The following is a 21,514-nucleotide window of genomic DNA, read 5'->3' as shown; positions in this document are numbered from 1 at the left end:
TGTAGTGAGAACTTTTTTTGTGTGAGTCGATATATTCTTCGTCTAATTTTTGTACACGTGCAGCCGTGATTAAACATCTACGCATCTTTTGCATACATACATACGTACATCTAGTCGGTACATAGGCTTTCGTAGGCAATGTACCGACTAGTACATACGTACATCTAGTCGGTACATCTTTTGCATAGTGATATAACAGAAGCACTTGAAAGGCGGACGAAAGAACTGACGCAACTCGCTCTCAACTTATAGACGTGCTCACCAAAGTCATGGTAAAGTGTCAGATAAGCCGAGAATACACTTTCATGGACGTTAAGATGTGGATCGTACATACACAGCGTAGCGCACAATCTGATAAAGGCGGCTGACAGGAAACATGTTCTATAGTCGTTCAGCCCCAAGCAGCACAATGTACTCAAAGTCGAGTGCAATAGGGGTGGACGGTATGTGTCCTATCAATGTTCTTTAGTTTCACGGGCCTGTCCAAGGCCTTCCGCCTATTCGCCCACTCCCATTGCACTCGACTTTCAGTACATTGTGCTGCATGGGGTGGGCTCTTAAAAAGGTATTCACCTTCCGCGCAGAACTCGGCTACATTCCACCACAAGATTATCAGAAAAATTTTATCGTTAGATTATACTATTGTTGGGGCTTTCTGGTTTCCAGGGCGGATCGGTGCATCACGCTCACGTCATCTCTGACCCTTTCCGTGCACCGATCGAGATTAGATATCGGCCAGGCTCACGGCCTTGACTAACACCTCCTAGCTAGTAGGAGACCTGCGCACTGCCCTACTCACGGAGGCCTGCATGAGCTTTGCGAGCTGCTTTGAGCTTTTCTCTTTTTCGTTCTTTCATTTACGTCATAGCAGCGTCCACAGCAGGCCTTCGTGTGTGATGCTGTGTCACGTGGGCCGCAGGCCTGATGCAATCTAGGAGGTATTGCTTCGACTCCATTGAGTGGATGAAAGAAGAAACTCCAGGGAGGGGGGGGGGGGGCTCTAAGGAAACACCGGCGCTTACCGTGCAGGACTCGAGGAGGATACCAGCTTCAGTGGCTCAGTGGCTAGCGTGCTGGCCATGTCACGTCGAGACTGGGAGGTACCCGGGTTCGAATCCCGGTGCCGGCTTGCTGTCTGGAGTTTTCCCTGGGTTTAACCCAGATGCTTTCAGACATATGTCGGCACAGTTCCCTTAGAAGTCGCCCCTGGACGCACATTCCCCCAGGGCGTCAGTCGTGACGTTGCCCGCCTCTGTGAGGTCGACAACGGCGAGCGCCTTCAACAGTGCCACCACCACCAGGACTCGAGGAAATCGCTAAGAACTTGAGAAGAAGCTCGAGTGAAGGGTCGGGTCGAGGACAGTTAGCGCGGGAAGGCTTTTGCGATAACGGCGTTTTCCTCAGTTTCTTGTTGTTAATATTGTGTTTTAGTACACCGTACGCTATCGCCTTTGTCTACGATATATACTAAAACTCTCTATTGATTTATGTAGTGGTGCCCTTTGCGCACATGTTTCTCTGTATACATTAGAAGGGGCACTAAAGCGCAAAGCTTTGTCCTCGCGGAATGAAATATGCCGTTACCTTGACAGCAATACAGGAGGAGTGGAATTCGTCCGTTTCGTCGTGCGCGATTTATGAGTGAACGAAGCCGCAGTTCACGCTTTCCCACTGCTCACCTTCTCAAGAAGTGGGACAACGCGGAGAGGACTGTCATTGGTGTGTTGAAACGATCTGGCGTGATGACTGGGCAAATCGTTTGAGGAGGGCAATGGGAGACCATTCCGCATTGCCGCGCTTCTAGAGAAGAAGAGAAGAGGGAGAGCGCGAACTAACGGTTCCGTTCGCGCATAAATCACGCTGCAGGCAACAGATCAACCCTTTCCTTTTATATTGTTGTCATAGAAACGGAATATTTCATTCAGTAATGTGAAATTTGTGCTTTTAGTGCCCCTTTAAAGTGCTAATCCTGTGAACATGTCTGTCAATGCAGTAGTCGCTGAAGCAATGAGACATAGAGTGGCCTCATGATGTCCAGCTACATACTTAGATCGGAGTGGCGGTTTGTGAAGTGGCCCCAGCAGTGGGACTCCCCGTAATTGAGAGTGAACAGCTGTGTGTGTCAATTATGAATCATTTCATCCAATTTTCAAGCATACTGCCTTTACATTAGTATGTCGTTGAAGTGCTTCAGAAGCCACCCTCGCGTTGCTCTGGAACACCTAAAAAACAAGGCGGTTCATCTGTATAGACTCCGCAATCTCGCTTTTTTTCACTATATTTTGAAAATATGACACAGTAACGCTTTAGAGTATTACGTCAGTTATAAGATATAGTACCCATATTTTGTCTCGTATTAAACTGCAATTGTTTGGCTTTTCTGCACTTCCCAAACGATGTCGCTAAGAGTACTCGTCTTGAAGTCAGGCATGACATGTCATCTATTTGTTTACAACGAAAAAGTAAAGATAGAAGGCGAAAATGAATGGTAGGAAAGAAAGAGAAGAAGAAAGTAGTAGCCCATCGCCCATCTCGCGTCTCACGGGGAAAGGAAGGGAAAAAATAAGAATAAAGAAACTTCACTGTCCAGCAAGGCCACAGCCGACGGTACATGCTCGACAAAAAGGCAATGTTATCATTTTCCTCATTCACGCATTATGATCAATTATTGTTATCATATTATTTTTTAAATAAAAAATATGGCAGGTCATTGATTGAAAACTGAAAATTTTCCCACGGTGCATAATTCATATGAGCGACCGTAACTACTTGACTGGCACCTGACACAATAATGCGGCAGGAAAAAGTCCCCCAAATGTGAACCGAGACTACCGTAGAGTAAAACCTCGCGGCTATAACAGAAGCTTCATTTCTTCACATTGCTTTCGCTTCACAGACACGAATAAGTTCCCCCTCGTCGAACCGAGTCAGGCAGTAAAGCAACGGCATTGGATCGATCGTCCTCTTTATTTCTGACTGCTTATCCTCAGCAGAAGTCGTAGAGCTTGTTGTTTGGCTTATGGCATGAAATGACGACAGCATTCGGATCCTGCGTCTCACTGAGGCTGCTCTGTCTTTCCTGGCGTGCGAGAACCTTGCGGAGGTAATGTACATTTACCTCCTAAGCACATCTGAAATTACGAAGCACCTTTTAAGATTAGGGAAGAAAAGTAGCCGAAGCTCTTCGGCTGCACGTATAGAGCATTTGTTTGTAAGTCCCAAACATCGCCACACCAGCACTGAACAGCTGTTTCGGCCTTCTTGGGATCAGCAGTGTGCAGGGGTGCAGCGTTTGAGTGGGTGGCGTCAGAAGGTGACGTGGAACGTGATTTTTACGGACTTTTAAGGACTTACCGATTTACGGGCTTTTGAACGGACTTTCAAGATTGGTGTGTTTTAACACACGAGGACAACTAAAAAAATTCCGAACATCCTGAAATATTTTCCCTTTCAACAGCATTTTGATGGTTTCCACAAGTTTTGGGTCACCGGGGCGACTCCCCTTTGTGCGTTTTTTTTCTTTTTTCAAAAAATCGGAATACAGTTGAAAGAAAAATCTTTTAGGGTCTTCCTGGGATTCAAACGAATGTGGCAGGACAGCCACCCTTTGCTGTTTCCAAATAACATTTCCAAAAAAATATTTCGTACTACCGACCACGATGGTGACTCTAGGTTTAAAGTATTTTTCTTTTTTAAAGATAAACCTAGTCTGGGTACTTTTTGATCCGTCCTCGTCGGTCCAACTTCTTTCTCTATGCAATTCTCTTGCAATGAATGGGCAACAATTCTTTATTTTGGAATTGTCGTTAGCGTGTCCACCGATTCCAAGATCGCGGGTTCCAACCCTGCCTAGGACGGTGGCAACTTGGTGTGCTCACACAAGCCGTCTTCCGCGAGGGACGTTAAATGTGGTGTGCCTGTGTGGAGACCCGAATCCATAGACCCGACCACTGTGGCGTCGCTCATCACCGCAGTTGTCTCGCGCCGTATAAAGCCACGAATTATTATTATTATTATTATTTATTGTATACAAGCACCGTGCACGCGTTTTCTTATTGAAAGGACGAAGACAGTAGAAACAAGCATCATTTTAATGTGTTCCGGCGTGAAATTATATCGCCTTTCACACGCCGACAACTACCTCACGTCATCGACCGACTGCGATGGTGCGTGCCTGTATAGGAAGAGGGGTACTCGCGAGGGATATGGTCGGGTTTAGAAGAAGCGTCACCACCAGAGCTGTACAGTAACTAATTACAAGTAATCAAGTTACTGTAAGAACAAAAATTCATTAACATAGTACTAATGGGTCCCCTTCGACCTGACTCGTGCTTAGAACATTGAAAGGCAGTCATCTGTACGTCTCCCGACAAGAAGGCGTGTGCCTGGAAATGCTCTCTCTATAGTGATGGCTGAAGCGACTTTCGGGATCACGTTATTACGATATATGGCGGTTACAACTAACCTTGTTATCCTTACAGGACATGCCGTCAACAGCTGGTGCTGTATAACAGGAAGGCGCTGTATTCGCTGTTTGTCCGAGGCAGCAAGTCACCTTACACTTGTCCGCATCTTTCTGTAAGCCAAAGTGTAAAATTGGCATAAGAGGAGAAACGAAAACGTCCCTCGCTACGTCATTTCAGTGACAGTTTTCGTACCTGGTCTACGTACACATTCGTGGCTTCATGTGCAAACTTCCGTTTGCAGTACTTCTCCCGTGTGAGGTTTTGTCCAGGGTAGTACGTATAACTTCTCCCCACAGTTAATCTCGTGTTCACGGCCCAGCAAGAACATCCTTTTTCTCTGAAATTCAGGATCGAAAGACAAAAACATCGATATTTCATCTAGAGAAGTCACAATGACAGCAACCTACAACATTGAATATCGATAGCAGACATTACGGGGCCGCACACGAGTACAGGTTACGCATAGTTAGTGTAGCACGGGGGTATTTCTAAGGCACTGTGTCCCAAAACGTCCCGACGATTTCCTATAGGAGTCCGGTTAAAAGTTACATGCCTACGCGCCTGCGTATATCCAATTGACATTCTTCTCGATTTTCCGACATTCTATCGCAGAAATGGAACCCTTTTCTGGCTCCGAAAAGGCCTTCATTGCATTGAACGACTTTTCTTAGCCACTTAATTTCTTGGTATAGGTGGAAACAAGGAAGAGCCTGGCTGGCCTCGAATATATGAGGGTACTCCATCTCACTTGTCAGATGACCAGCTAAATATGAAATAAAAGAAGAAAACATGACGAGGAAAAATTCCAAGCCCAAAACGCTCTTGCGTAAAGTACTCTTGAGTAAATACGTCAACGCGTATTTCATTTCGCGCATCTAATATTCTCTCCGCACATACCGTTCATACTTATTACGTAGGCAAGCGAGTAGCATGATACGTACTTTATTGTCTCCCTGACGAGCTTTTCATTGCATTTGGAGAATTTGTAAGTCGCTCTCGTGTAGTTGGCAAAAATCACTTTGTCGCTCTCGGTGCGCGAACATGCGTCTGTCTTCCCCTTCGCAGGATTCTTTCCGCCCTTTGGTCGAGATCCTAACCTACATTAAACGGCCATGCTCTAAACAGAGGCAGTAGATAAAGATTGAATCGATGTGCGAAGGCATCTGAGAACTTACAAGAATCCGAGAACGCGAAAGGCCGGTGCCGTTCCCCTGTAGAATCCTGGTGGGTTGTCTGTCGAGACGGCCACAAAGTTCTCTGTGCAGAGTCCATTTGCAAATGCTAGGCCTGCAAAAGGTGGTTTTGAGATATTTCCGCGGTCCTTGAGCTAGGACGCGGATTGATTGATTGATTGATTGATTGATTTGTAAAATGGAGATGTTAGTCCCAAGCCACCCGGGACTGGCTACTCCAGGGCGCGTTATTCAGAAAGGGAAAAGGAAAAGAAGGGAAAAGAAGAAAGGGAAACTACACAAATCTATGAAACGGAATAGATGCAAACATCACCACAAAACTTAGCACCAAAAGCAACAGTGTAGGAGAGCCCACGTGCGAAATTTCAATGCGCAAAAAACAAAGAGCGGCTAGGACGCGGATACTGCTTCCAACTGCATATGTTATTGGCTGGGGCATATTATGCAATAAGCAATATGCGCTCCTGAAGAACCATTACCCTATAGCCGACATGTAGCGAACGAAAGAGAGTTATTTGATCTGCACGTCGTCCTCTAGAAGACCCTCTCCTCCTTCAGAGAGCCGGCTGTTGACGTCACTCTGTGACGTGGAGAGTCCGCGGCAAGTAGCGCCGCGTCGTGTCCGTATAGCAGACGATTTTCGGTAGGAGTGGTGAGACCTTGCTGCTGCTGTGATGCTGCGTCACACGAACCTGATTACGTCACAAGGGGAGTTCAGGCCTGATATCCAAGGTGACGTTACACCGCTCATGGTTCATTTTCCAAGCCGTTTTGTGCAAATTTAATTGCGCAGTGAGGAGATGTCGCACGGCGAAAATATTGTGCTTGTTGGCTCCTTCTAGATTGGTCGATTGATGAACGAAGCAGGATTTCGAGCAACGCTAAATATTGCACTTTCTTGTCTCTTTAAAGGGGCACTAAAGTGCAAAAACTGCTTCTTGCAGAACATTCCGTTTCCTAGAGAGCAATACAAAAGGAACGAGATTCATCCGTTGAGTGTCGTTTGTAGCGGCCTCTCACTGGTCTCCCGCCATGATGTCGGCACAGTTCCCTTAGAAGTCGGCCCAGGACGCACATTCCCCCCAGAGCTTGAGTCGTGACGTTGCCCACCTCTGTGAGGCCGACAACGTCGAGCTCTTTCAGCACTACTACCACCACCACCACCATCACCAATTTGACGAATCGTTTGAGGAGACCAATAACAGGCCGCTCCGCCATTGGCGCTCTTCTTGAGAAGGAGAGAAGAACGAAAGCGTAAATTACTGCTTCGTTCGCGTATCAACCACGAACGACGCAACCGTTGAATTCCGTTCCTTTTGTGTTGGTGTCTAGGTAACGGGATCTTTTATTCCAAGACGGGAAATTTTGACTCTTTAATGCCCCTTCAAAGAAGCACCGGAAGGCCCCTCCACATTTTGACCCCTTTTTGGCTGGGACGGGCTGATATTACGACGAATATCATGATAAACCGGGAATTAAAACGCAAGCAAGCTGGTGTAACGATAGAGACAGGAACACAAAACGCAATTGGGCAGAGATTTTTGCTCTCGTTTTTTTTTTTTTTTTTTTTTTTTTTAGGAAGCACAATGATTGGCGAACTTAGAGATCGCGCGCCTGAGGGATCCTTGATCTGCGGGCGCTCTACAGAGTTAGCCTAGCAAACGTTACACATTTCAATTGCATCGTAAAAATAGAAGACGGGGTTTAGCCTACCACGAACGTGAATACTAATAGCCATTTGTCTGAAGCTTTATTGGATTTTTTTCTAAGCACTATGGTCATGTAGAAGGAAAATTAAATCTTGCCCCATGCATTTTCAATGACCTATCTCACGCAAACACCGCCATTTTTTCTTGTGTCTCCTTCACATTCACATCACCTCACACAGGAGGCGCTGCCTACAACGATGTGACATGCCCATTCTGACGTTATGCACCAATCCTCTTCTTCTGTATGTTGGCGCCACTTGTGTGTGGTGAAATGAAAATGAAGCGCACATAGGAGAAAATGGCGGCTTTTGAGTGAGATAGGCCATAGAAAATGCATAGAGTGAGATTTTGCTTGATTTTTAATTTTTCTTCTACAGGACCATAACGCTCACAAAAAAATCCAACAAAACTTCTGACAATTGGCTACCAGTTTGCGAAGTTTGGGGTTGGCTAAACCCGGTCTTCTATTTTTACGATGCAGTAGAAACATGTAACGTTTGCTAGACTAACCCTGTAGAATCACTTTCACTCTTTCTGATTACCATTCTAGAAATTTATATTCAGGTGTACGTAACTCTGTGACGCGCGTGGGAGTCGCGATGGCCATCTGCTCAGCGTCGCAACATGTTCGTAGCCGACAAATTTTCGGTGACAAATGGCAAGGCGGCCTAATTTGGACACATTTAGCAAACTGCAAAGTGTCCAGAGCGGGGGGTGGGGGTGGTAATGAGTGAAGCGGCTCGCCGTTGTTGGCCACACAGAAGTATAGGCATCGTCACGACTATAGCAAAAGAAAAAAGTATGGAGGATGAAGGGTGGAGATGTGTAGAGTTTGCGTGAGTCCGTCGGGGAGCGCAAAGGGCTATTAGGGTCGTTGGGCAAAGTGTCCAGAAAAGGCCTATCCATCCCATTTTCGACTAATCAGCATACAGAATGATATCATTCTGAACGACGGCTGTTTATGTGGTGAAGTGCTGTGTTAACAGTGTAGAACACAACTTTTGCAACGGATAATCGGAGTTATGTCCAGTTTAGACACCACGTACCGTGTAGGTAGTCCTGATTCTTCCTTTTTTCATCAGGTGCGATGTTTCGCCTAAAAAGCAAAGATGAGTAAGTGAGAGTATGGCATAGATGCAGCTTCCTTGAGACAATAAACACTAAATGATGATGATGATGATGATGTGGGGAAAATCTCCTCCAGGAGCAGAACGCTACCTCGCTGCCGTTGGGTCTATACTCCGAGACAACTCAGGGGCTGCAGTCACAGAGGTGAATCTACGCCAGCGAGAATGTAGTCCGCACATCGAGGGTGGGGCATACGAGCAGGTGGCGGACGCCAAGCAGACGACGAAGCCGATTCGCGTGTCTTACAAGTCACGAATATGTCGCGTGTTTCCTTTAAAGGCATGTAATGTGATAACTAGGTACGACTTCGCCGACTGGTGTTTTCGCAACATGGTCATGTCATGTTACAGGGAACAGTTTGAAGAATGCGGGCGCACTACGTTGTGACTCGGAGGCGTGGTGCGCCCGCATACGCCAATCACAGACGTCTTTCGATCTGTGGACGGAGTTAACATGCAGGAGTTGCCCTGTTTCGAAGTATAGTATGAGAGGAATGATAATGATGATATAAGAAGACTGAACGTACACCTGATGTCAGACTTAACTGTAACGCGCGAGAGCCTCGACGGCGAAGACGCCAGCGCCGCGGAACGTTATCCTCTGGTTTGAGACTGCGTCCGCGACATAGGTCTAAGACTGGGTTCAGAGATACGCCGCCTGCGACATACAGCGGCTCGGCATGTTCGGTTGGGCGATATCACACCTACAATCAGTCTCTGCATTGCGCTCACACTCACTGTGCCGCATACGGAATGCGACCTAGCCTCAAACCCAGCAAACAATGCTCCACCGCGCGAACGACGCGCTCGTGCGTTACGGTTAGGTCTGACGGAGGCCGTACGGAAACACTCAAGTTAAACAGTGCTTCACCGAACATCGCTCCTAATTTGTGAAAAGCGCGAGTCGTACACACTTCAGTGAAATTAAGATACCTGCATAAGAGTTCCAAAAAGACATTCCCGTTTTCGACAAATCAGGGTTGATAACGACGTTATTCGGGAGCTTAGTGGACTAGGAGCGTGTCATGCGGTGAAGTTCTGTTTTAAGAGCGAAGGTGTGACCGTAGACTACTAAACTACAGTAACGCATGAGGATCTGTACACTTGTCTAATGATGTTATCTTTCTTATTTTGACACCGTATCCAATCAATGGCTCAAGAGCGGCACATCGACGGATTCGTCGTTCATAAGTCGCTTTGACAAATAATGGTTTCTAGGAGAACGTATATGGTATGAATAATTGGTATATTTTCACACTTCTGTTAACCTTCTTTCACATATTTTCTTAAAGGAGCAGTGAGATGGCATATAGCACTGTTTCGAAACCCCGATTCATTCATACAATCAAGCAGCCTTATGTGGAGATCGATCGCCTCTCAGTCAAGAAAGTCGGGAGACTAATGCGTAACGGAGTGGCGTCAACATAACTTGCCGGTTCTCTGAAGGAGTTGAGTGGGTTCTAGAGGGTGTGCAGGTCAAAGTACTCTCTCTCTCCCTCTCTCGCACTAGAGAGGTCCGCTACAATCGGTTCTTGAGCGAGAGTCCATGTAACATTTTACACAACCTGCCGCAGCCAAAAATGAAATAATAATATTAATAATATTAAATCAATAAATAATATGGAGTGCGAACTCCACTGCTCCTTTAAGATCATGCGAATCGAGACACTTGTTTTAAGATTTTACTGGTGGTCGTATACATAATCACTCTGGAACGGGCCGTTCTCACGCTAAGTGGGTCTTAAATCTGCCTACGTTTTTTTCTTTCTACTATCATCGTTATCATATGTGTCAATGCACTGTTTTCCAAGCTGTAGATGCACACGCGATGAAGTAACAGTATTTCGGGGCTGATACAGAAATTAGCGTACCCAGTAAGCAACAATGCAAGGTCTGCCTTCCTGCCGAGATTCAGCGTCTTTGAGCGCTCTTTCAAAGTGTGTAGAGTCACATTTCCGTCAAGCGCAGCGTCTACTGTCTTGAGATAGTTGCTCTCTCGGCCTCGCTGCATTTGAAAAAGTACTTAGCGTCATAAATCTTATTAACCTCCCAGAGAGAATAAGGTTTTGCAGCAGCAATCAATCTAACTCCGTGCACTGTTTGACAGCCGAGTAATCAATGCTGCATTAAATCTTCATTTCACATAGCAGTACGTCTCAATAGTAATCCGGGAAAGCGCCGGGAAACTTCCGGGAATAATTCTCTGGGCTGCTTTGTGTCGGTCTGACAGTAGCGTTCCAATATTTCGCAATCAAGCGGACGATTCTTTAAGCAGCAAAACAGCAGCAGCATTCGGCAACAAAACCACTTTGACAGCGTAATCATTTGAACAATAATTACATAACGTAATTAAATGTGTTGTAATGTCGGTCACTGATACGAATTCAACAATGGCTGAAAATAATAGTGATTGTGGTAAGGGAATGGCGCCCAGTCTTTAGTTGATATGAGTATACGTTCGAAGCTGGATACAGCTGGCGAAAAGGTACCTGGCGGTACCGATAGCCACGCCGCCAATTGGGATTTTGGGCATAAAAAAATGGCCTGTGCTCTTTATCGGGTATTAATTTGTTTACGAAGACCAAGATCAACATATTATTGAAGAAGGGTTTGCCGCAAGCTTGTCTTTATATTAGCTATGGCAATTGTGACGACTACGGTGTTCGAAATCACAGTTCGAATTACATCGTGCACGACTTGCCTTTACGTACATGAGGCCGTTACTTTAAAAACGCACACCGTGATATTGCGCGTTTTCTTGCGGGCTGCGATAAAGGCTCGCTTTCCCGTACCGCAGGACCTCATATTTCACCACGCAAACAAAGCAAATCGTTAAGAATGCAGAAACTGCAACACATTTCTTTCCGTTCAACGCTAATTTTGATTCAGCTTTCTTTTGTCTTTGCTCGGCTCTCTCTCTGCAACCGTATACCGCATATCCGGTTTAGTCTCCTTTTTGCCGTCCAATATACTCAAAAGCTCTTCTTAGGCTTGGGATTTTATAGTTTGATGTCCTGGGCTGTCCTACTTACAATCCTGCGAACCCCGGTAATACGAAGTTGCACTCTTGGTTTCGTCATGCTTCTCAAATAGTAGTTCACCTGAAGTGAAGAAAGAAATGCGTGTATACGCCGTTTGCTCTCCCCGCCCAACAAACATTTCTACAACGTTTCATTAACATTTTTACGCATTTTCGTTGTCACGTTTGTCGTTGCCGCATTTTGTGACAATCGACATCGCTGCACAAGTGTCACGAAAAGGGTGCACTAAAAAGTGCCCATCCTTACCTCGCTAAAACGCGCCTCTTTATTTATTTATTTATTTTTTCCTCTGTGACGTAACTCAGTTGAATCCCTCCTCTGTGCCCTAATTCTCCGAAAGGAGACTGGCTAGTATGTCAATACAAAAAGGAATGTTATACTTACACTGTTGAACAACAGAGCAGTGTACATGATGAGACACCTTCGCTTGGGAAAGTATTTCTGGTGTTCTTTGTCCGATATGACGTACACTTCAAAGGTGATGTCCTCAGGTGGCTCTTCTCCTTCCTTGCAATCTGGAAGCATTTAAAGAGATATACGTACACGTAATATTGCCACCCCCATTTGCTTCTCATGATCACGGATGACGGTTTCTCCCTCACTGAAATATTATATGGCAGTGCCATTTTTATAGTGTTCGTAGTCACGAAATTCGTAGCAATATACAGGCACGGTTGCGATAGCTTAGCCATACTTCCCCTGTTGCGACTACCATTTGCATCTGCCGCTCTGTTTTTATCCATTGCGCGACCTGAAAGAACGAGAACGCTGCGCCAAAAATTGTCAAAATTGGCATATGTAGTTCAAAACCATGGAATAGGTGCCCTGAAGTTGGGAATCATTCTCAAAATCATTTTCGCGATTTCTGGTGATTGATATTATAAGAGTTGCAGAAACGAGATTCTTCTTCAGTCATTTTCCACCTGTAAATCGACAAATTTCGCTTGTTGAAGGGCGTTGATGAAGAGCGCAGAACAACTTGCTCTGCACCTCACCAAACAAACACTGCTAAAAATTCGTTCTACTTCTCCCTTTCGCCTCCCTGAGTTCCGCATTTCTTGGCAATCGTAGTGAAGACATAGGTGGGCATTTTGGTGAAACCTCACTCGCCCTCGCCCTCACGGCCCTCACGCGTACATGCCCTCACTCGCCCTCACCCTCACGGCCGGGAAAATGCCCTCACTCGCCCTCACCCTCACGGCCCTCACGGGCACATGCCCTCACACCCACGGCACTCACAAACGCAAGCCCTCACCCATGAGCGTCTTACCCTCATAAGGTCTCCCGTGAGTGCACTCATGAGGTCTGAGGGGCGCCAGGTCTGTGTGAGTGAAGTCACTGGTGAGGCCTGTGGGGTGTGAGGTCAGTATGAGGGCATTCAGAAATGAGGTCAAATGAGGCAACTAGACGTGCGCAAATTATGAAGCCATTGATGATATTGTTCCAGCGACACAACTACCGGCTGTGCACTTTAAAGGGCTGGTGTGCACGCATTTAGAATTTCGTCTACGTCGCGCTGGGAACACAGCAAAGCGTCCTGAGCTGACTGATTACTTGCTGATGTGGTTGCAGTGACCCAACTACCAGCAGGGTGCATTTTAAAGGGCTGGTGTGCCAGTTTATAGCAATTTCGTCTACGTCGCGCTGGGAACACAAGAAAGCCGCCTGAGCTGACTGATTGCTTCGTGATATGGGGGGGGGGGGAATATAGGTTTATTGCAAAACAAAACACAAGAAAGCCTCCTGAGCTGACTGATTACTTCGTGATATGGTTCCAACGACGCAACTATCGGCAGGGTGCACTTTAAAGGGCTTTAAAGACGAAATTAATAAAAACGTGCACACTAGCCCTTTAAAGTGCACCGTGCCTGTAGTTGGGTCGCTGGAACCATGTCACCAAATAATCAGTCAGCGCAGAACACGTGGCTGTGTTCCCAGCGCGACGAAGACGAAATTGCTCAAAACGGGCACACCAGCCCTTTAAAGTGCACCCTGGCGGCAGCTGGGTCGCTGAAACAATATCCCCAACTAATCTGTCAGCTCAGGACTCTTGGCTGTGTTCCCAGCACAACGCAGACGAAATTGCTAAAAACGGCACACCAGCCCTTTAAAGTGCACACTGCATGTAGTTGGGTCGCTGAAACCATATCACTAGTGCATTCATAATTTGCCCATGTCTCGTAAGCGTCATTTGACTTCATTGCTGAATGCACTCATACTGACCTCACACCCATCAAGGCTCACCAGTGACTTCACTCACACAGACCTGGCGCCCCTCAGACCTCATGAGTGCACTCACGGGAGGTCTCATGAGGGGCAAAACCTCATGAGTGCACTCACGGGAGACTTCGTGACGGTAAGACCTCATGAGTGCACTCACAGGAGACCTCATGAGGGTAAGAACCTCATAAGTGCATTCACGGATGGCCTGATCGCGGGCTTGCCCTCACTCACCCTCACCTCAAAGGCGTGAGGTGAGGGTGAGGGGCACTCATGAGGGCCTTCATGAGTGAGTTCGCCCAGCTATGAGTGAAGAACGCCTATGTACTGTTCTCTGTCAATGATGTCTACCGCGTATAGCGTTGTGCCGTCGAGAAAACTCTCCGTTTGGTTGTCCCTTTCGATAATTCGTCGGCGTCCCCCTACGATGTTAAGCGATGGGCAATGATGTGATGTGATACTGTTTAATGCCTTGAGGGATACTCATAGACGAGACACATCGATTGTGTCCGTTTATTGGACTCGAGCAACTCGATAGAGTCGCGAGAGTCCACTCTTGGCGCGCAAAAATGTCGCGGCGCGGCTGTCATGACGTCATCCCCGTGACAGTGACTCCCGCTCTAAAATTGAAGGATTCAACTCTAGAGGTGCTCGAGAATCGACTCCCGGCGACTCCCTTCTCGGCGCTGGTCGCTGGAGTCGATGACGTACGATGACCCTCATACGTCACGACTCCGACTCGCGGGTTGCGCGACGCTTGAATAATGCAATATAATTAATGCGTGACGTCACATGACGCTCACCTGATGTCCGACTCTCGATGTCAGGAACAGACTCATAGTTTTCTGAAACGATCATAAGCATTGCATTTGTAATCTATATGACGTCGCTGCGTCACAGTAGTATCACTGTTGTCTCAGGACATAAAGCCTCGGATTATTATTATATACAGGGATAGCGAGTTATGCCACATTACGGGTTCATTACCAGGAATTTCGCTGGCGTAATTGGGTAGAAGTGTGCTTGTCCCGGATATTCTGGATATTAAGTGGGCGTCCTGTCCATCAGAGGAACGGGCAGCTAGCCGTGTGGGTCGAATGAAATAGGAGTTGTGCAGGATGCCTTCCTGTCGAGGAACAAGTCATGGGTTTTTGCCAATGAGAACACTGTATCTCACCAGCTTAGAGAGGTAGAAAATTTAGCAAACCGGTGAGGAGATGTTAAAAGAAGAGGCTCAGGACGAGAGTCGCCGATATTTTGAACAGAGACTGTTCGCGTTCAGAGATACCCCGATGAAGAACAGCCTCTCGTCCCAAGGCGCTTCCCTCAGTATTTCCCTTAGTCACCAGCTATCCCATGGCGGCACGATAGGTTCACGCATTTAATTTATTCTTGGTCCGACTTTACTATACATGTATGTAGCTAGAGCGGCTTGTTCCAACTGCACCAGCACTTTCAAAACCGTAACGTGCGCTGGCTGTAGGCTGTAACGATACCACCTACCACTTTGAGGCCTCCCTCGGTGTCATGAAGCAGCACAGACGACATCTGTCGAGGATCCACGAGTAAGTTCTTCCTGAGATTTTCCGTATCCATCTGTATGACACCATGAAGAAGATGCATTACGTAAAACACTGACAGACAGTAATGTTTATTTCCTGAGCCCTCTAATAAAGCTACGATCTTTTACACGAACGAGCTTACCTCTTCCACCAGATCGTCCTCTGCATATTCTATGTTATCTGCTAGGACGTTGCTGGGACGAAGGTTTAACGTCAGTGTGTCCGTCAGCTTCAGCACGTGCTCTCCAGTGTCAGATCGACTTTCTATCAACTTCGGATATACAAGAGTGTCCTTGATCTCTACTGCGGTCAAAATGGATACACTTTTTATTAGGCGTGTCCAGAAGCGGAGCAAGATGCGGACCAGATGCCCAGGATCACTGTCCTGGACATATCCTCCTGGTCCACCACCTCTTGGAGATACGGTCCCAAGGGGGCTTACGCCCCCCCCCCGCCCCCCCCAATTGTTCCTAATCAACATTTCAGGCTTCATTGTAATCCTTCTGCGTTCACCTCAAATTTCTTAGGTAATTAATCGACGTCATTATTGCACCTTGGTATGAGTGTCACCGTATGGTTCGCATGTTTTCCGCCGAAGCGAGCTCAGTTTCATGACCTGGGGGTTAATGGGAGGATCGGCTCGCCGTTGTTGGCCACACAGAAGTGGGCGTCGTCACGACTATAGCAAAAAAGAGAGAGAGAGAAAGGCGAATGGAGGATAGAGGATGAAGAGCGGAGATGCGTAGAGGGTGCATGAGTTCGTCGGCAAGAGCAAAGTGTTAGATGGGTCGTTGAGCAAGACCTGGTTCTCGTCCTCAGTTTCATGACTTATTGGCCCATCGCGCATCCATCCATCCAATCATCTCATACACGAGGTGGATGCGCGGAAAAATATGCGTGGAATGCGCGTCCTGTAAAACAGTCGTCGGGGCAGTATCGTTTGCGGTGCTGTTCCAAAGAAGATTTTTTTTTTCTTAAGTGAAAACAACACCACCAACAACAATAATAGATGATGATGAATGAATGTAAATTAATATAGGTATAGGAGATTGCGTAAAATAGAATTTCACATAACGCAGCACATAACACACTGAAGGCTAGCCATTGCACAGAATGATACTGTTATCATTCCTGTTTGTCAGAAGAGCGAGATGTATGTCTTTTCGTGACATTTAACACAACTGCATGCGAGAGGCGAAAGGCCAGTGGCTATGCGGAGGAGATCAGTCACTTGCGTATCTTCGGATACACTCAGAAAGCTCCGACGGTAAATTTGGTGACGTTCAAATGTGCACGAATGTGAAAACGTGACACGAAACGACTGAATGTTCTAAGTGTGTTGGTCAGCGAGTCATATATGCAGAGAGGATCATACGTGATAACCAGAACCAGAGTGTGGATAAATATACATTAAAAACTCCCGAAATACGCATGCAGCTATGCACTAAATATCTTTTAAATGTGCAGTAAAAACACCGAATATATATACTATAATGCTTTCCCTCGTTCTTCGTAAGAAAGCAGTGCATCGAATGCATATTCGAAAAAGTTGGGGCATTTTATTAGCATCATCGGCAAAATATCGTCGTTCAAGAGCACACGGCAAAGAGGGCTTGCACAACAAGTATAATCACTAGAGCTGGGATTTTCGGGACATGTCCCGATTTTGAAAAGTGTCCGGGTAATAGTGACAGCTACGAGAATGCATATACCAAGCGGTTTGTATCTGGTCATCTATCAACTACGTTGTCCCGAATTGTCCCAAATTTGTGCTGACTGTCCCGGAGGATTACATACCGTCCCGGATGTCCAGACTTTCTCTAAAAGTGTCCGGTTATTTAGCAGACACGCCTGTAGGCAACTTGGTTTTTGTATGCATACGGATACTGTATGAAGTTCCTGAATTACCTCAACAAGGGAGGGGATAATCGAAACAAGATTCAAGAGCATGTGGGTTCACAACTTTACAAGAGAAAGAAACAAGAAGCAAGCGAGTCAGGGAAAGTCGGGTAGTGGAGAAAAGGCATAGCCTAAGCAAAAAAGACGCTTGAAATGTTCCTGACCACATCCTTCGACGTACTAGAATAGACTGTGAGTTGCGGTGATGCAAAACAAGTTAAAAGAATCTAAATCTAATAAAAGCAGGTGGGAGGCTGTCCCGGAAGGTGTTCCGATTTTAGTACTTTTCTTTTCTTTCTTTTTTTTCCCCCCGCTAATCCCAGCTCTAATAATCACACATAGCACAGTGGGGTAAAAGCAGACGTCCGCTGTGCTTCCCCACTTTCGTGCTTGGACATTAATATACTTGGACCTATATATATACATATATACGTTTTCTTTTAAGCGAGATTTTCGCGCAAGAGGACCGAAGCCTTAAAGGGGCCATGAACTGTATCAAGCTAGCCCGCCGACTGTGTCGGCTCCAAACGGCAATTTGAACTTGTTGGCTGTGACACCTTTTGTATAGATAAATCTGATATGTCCGTATCTTCATTACATATAGCACGCTGCTAGCCAACCATCATCCCCAATGACAACGTTTTCGCTCCTGATTTGTTGATTACGGGAGGCAGAGCGTATTATGTGGAGCCATAATTATGTACTGCATTATCTCTACAAAATCGGCTCCGCCTCCAGTTTTCAACAAAACAGGGACGAGAACGTTGTCATTCGGGATGATGGTTGGCTATAGGAGCGTGCAGTGTGGTGAAGTTCATTTTTAAGAGTGTAAATCAGAAGGTTATGTGTACCTCCGCGTTGGCGTCTGATTGGGTGCTACAATTCTTCAGATGACGTAACAATGGATAGAGGTATCTGGATGGCGGTTGCGTCTACTCGCCCATATGCCATTACGGAAAAAAAGTGCGTTTTTGTATTAATGCTGCACACGTTGTGAAGGAGAAGCATTGAACAATAAATTGTAAATAGAATTACGAAGCGCAGAAGAACAATATCACACCTATTACACCCATAACTAAATACACGCAGATAGGAGTTCTTACCTCCTTTAAAGGGGCACTAAAATGCAAAAACAACTTGCTCTCAAATGAAAGCTCGTGTTTCAATTAGCACAATGCAAAGCAAAATTCGTTCACACAGCGCTACCGTTTAGAAGAAAAACGCAATGAAAACACAGCCGTCTTTGGCAGCAACGAATGGAATCCTCAGGGGGCAAAGATTGGCTGCATCCAATGAGACAGCAGGAGAAGCGTGCGCTTACCTATAGTGGCAGTGTGGATTTGGGACGGGTCCGATCGTGTTCCGTAAATGCGCGGCATGATGCGTACTGCTGCATTTTTCAATACCGATTCACTGAATTGTAGCCCACAACAGTTCTCGCGAATGTTCCACTGACAACGTTTATCTTCATGTCCTTCGGACAGCGACGCCAGCTCGCTTCGCAACGCGCACTATGTTTTTCACCGGGACTGCTCCATGGTGTGGCACGCGCAGCATAGACTAAAAACACGGATGCACGAGCTGAAATGACGTTCACCGCCTAGCGCCGAAGCAAGGAAGACCCCCTGTATAATTTCGATTTTAGTTCCGTAATCGAATCAAAGTTTTGAATTATGATAACAATTACGAAATTAACATAGCGTGTAACGCAATTTGAAGTGAACTTGTTTTTGCATTTTAGTGCCCCCTTAACGGGACCAGCAAGTCCTTCCAGGACAAAAAGAAGGCGGCTCTTGCTGTGCTGGTGTTCTCGCCACCTGTAATTCTGGCAAAATATGCACTATGCGTGCATTTTCGTGCGAAATATACCACAACGTGCCGAACATGCATTTATATAGGCACCAATAGGGCCCTCCTAAAATCGGTCACCCCATATCATCGTCATCATCTATTGTTGTTGTTGTTGTCCTAATGTGTCCGAAAACCAAGACCAAAAGCGCCCAAATGTGAAACTATAGTAGAAAAAAAAAACAAAAAAAAACACGCATTTGCATGAAAATCCACACTTTGTAATCTTCAGACATGGGCACTTGTCGGACGTCTATTCACGAAAAGTCAATCACGTATTCTCTAAATCGGTTTGTCAAGTCAGATTGCTCTGAGTTTCCGGGACATTACGAAGGCAGAAAACCACTTACTTGCAGAGCTTGTGCCCAGCACTACGGCAACAGTTAGCCAAAACATGTTGCTAGCTTTTCATCTAGTTCACGCGCACTCCCTGAGGCTCGTTGTGTTCATACAAATTGACCAGAAACACAGACCCGTTATACACCATTCTGTGTCCGTCAAGTAGCGTGTGCAGCTGTCTAACATTTAGTGCTGAATGATGTTACGACATTCTCGGTTAATACAATGACAATTAGCTCCAGATAGAGAAAATGTATTTACGCGCGATCGATTGGCTGGTGATATTTGCAACGCAGAATGAAATGTACAAAGCAAGAAATAATAAAAATATATAATAGAGTATACAATGCAAGGGCTGATCTAGAGGGTCAGGAATCCTGACCCCCTCCTCAATTTCTGTCTTCACATCGAGTTTAATTGACCTAGATCGTGTATCTACCTTGCTTGCTAAGGCTGGACCCCCATCTCAGAAAAGTCCTGGATCCACCCCTGCAATGGTATGTACAGATATCGCAAATGACAACACTAATAACCATAAGTTGCGAACGAAAGTACTATTGAGACGACAGAACAACTCTCTCTTCTTCTTTCTTTTTTTTTTTTTTTTTTTTGTCGAATGTGGACCAATATCGCCAAAATTAACCGGACCTAGTCTGGACCTAACTACGGGAGCAAATGCCTCATTAACCTCCGGCAACGGACGAGGAAGAGTCAGTGGTTTATCCAGACGCTCCCCCCCCCCCCCAGATGTTTGGCAACACCCCAAGAATCTTTTTCCTGTATACTATTGTTCCAATGTAACTGCACCCCCAATTTTTTTGCAACCCCCCCCCCCTCCCACGAGCTTACGGTTCTGTATAAACTACTGGGAAGAGTCACGCTGAGAAGAGAACAACGGAATGTTGTGACATCACTGAAACATCGCCACGTGACGTCATCTTGCCACGCCAACAGAGTGCGTGCGATGTCATTAAATAAACTCTATCAAAACTGGGAATTGGCTCGTTGGTAACAGCTGCATAGTGAGTATCACTGGATCGAGCAAAAAGAGACGCGGACAACACGAAGACAAACGGCTGTTCCACTATCAACCAGTGTAATTGCGAATTAAAAGGGCGCTGATTTCTCAACAACATGCTATTGTAGATGGTAAGGTCGAAAGAGTTAGTTTGTAATCTTACATGAATAATGTTGACGTTGACGTTGACATGATTGATGATAGTTCCGTTCTTTTCATTGTGCGCGGATTTTTGACAGACTTGAAAGCTGAGTTGTTTGATTTAATTTGAAGGATCAGTTGTCATGCCTTCCTTGAGCACTGTACTGATTAGGTTTCTCTCCCAGTTTATCGTGAGCCAACTACACAGCGCAGTTCCCCAGCGATTTCTAAGGGTTCACTTGCATTGGATAAGCTCTGTACTGCTGGTGGTCCCCCGGCCGTACTGCTCCAGCGTTTCTTGCCGGCAATAAACGATAACATAACGGCTGCAATTAGGACGGTAAAATTGTATTCTCGTTAAGAACATATATCCACAAAGTTTAACCTGCAAGCATTCATTGCAGAATCATTGGACACTGTGTTACTTGCTTTGATTTTGTACTCCACGGTCGTGTTTTTCCTGGGTTTTCCTCAGACGCTATATAGTCGTGACGTTGCCCGTCTGAACGTAGCCGACAATACGACAAGTGGTTCCAAATCACCATCACCACCACCACCACCACCATACCCTGCGGCTCGCCCAAATATTATGACTCGGAGTTGACTTGCTCACGGGACTTCTCGCCAAACATGGCAGCGATCATCTGTCTACAAGTTAATTTTCAACCGCCATCATTTCATATCATATCATACCGTCTCATCCTGGCTACAGTCGTGACGCTGTCCACACGAGTGAGGCGAACGAAGCCCACCACCACCACCTGCTTCAAGGACACTATGTCCGAATTCAGGATGTGGGCGTGGGCGGCAGGGTAGCGAAATAAATAAAAAGAAACGCTGTCAATTTTATCGTGATTCTTTTATCGTTTTGATGGAGGAATATCCGTTTGATTCTGCGAATCAGTTTCCTGGAACGAAGCTTCACTCTGTATCTCAACAATAAATAAAATC

At 46.0% G+C, this 21,514-nt stretch overlaps 1 protein-coding gene across 1 annotated transcript; it reads right to left on the bottom strand.

Moving 5' to 3' along the window:
- Positions 1–2,948: 2,948 nt before the first annotated feature.
- On the bottom strand, positions 2,949–19,550 carry LOC135399246 (uncharacterized). The gene is made up of 14 exons (XM_064631070.1): positions 19,416–19,550; positions 15,461–15,621; positions 15,260–15,352; positions 14,744–14,882; positions 14,560–14,601; positions 11,921–12,051; positions 11,528–11,596; positions 10,367–10,500; positions 8,415–8,464; positions 5,642–5,753; positions 5,408–5,563; positions 4,659–4,803; positions 4,466–4,576; positions 2,949–3,131 (listed from the first exon to the last, which is right to left on the bottom strand). The coding sequence occupies exons 1-14, from the start codon at positions 19,459–19,461 to the stop codon at positions 3,057–3,059; spliced, it is 1,464 nt and encodes a 487-aa protein (XP_064487140.1). The 5' UTR covers positions 19,462–19,550; the 3' UTR covers positions 2,949–3,056.
- Positions 19,551–21,514: the final 1,964 nt, after the last annotated feature.

The sequence above is a fragment of the Ornithodoros turicata genome, chromosome 6 (genome assembly GCF_037126465.1).
Source record: "Ornithodoros turicata isolate Travis chromosome 6, ASM3712646v1, whole genome shotgun sequence".
NCBI lineage: Eukaryota > Metazoa > Arthropoda > Arachnida > Ixodida > Argasidae > Ornithodoros > Ornithodoros turicata.
The sequence above is the reverse complement of the archived record's forward strand: the minus strand, read 5'-3'. Positions and strand labels throughout refer to the sequence as shown.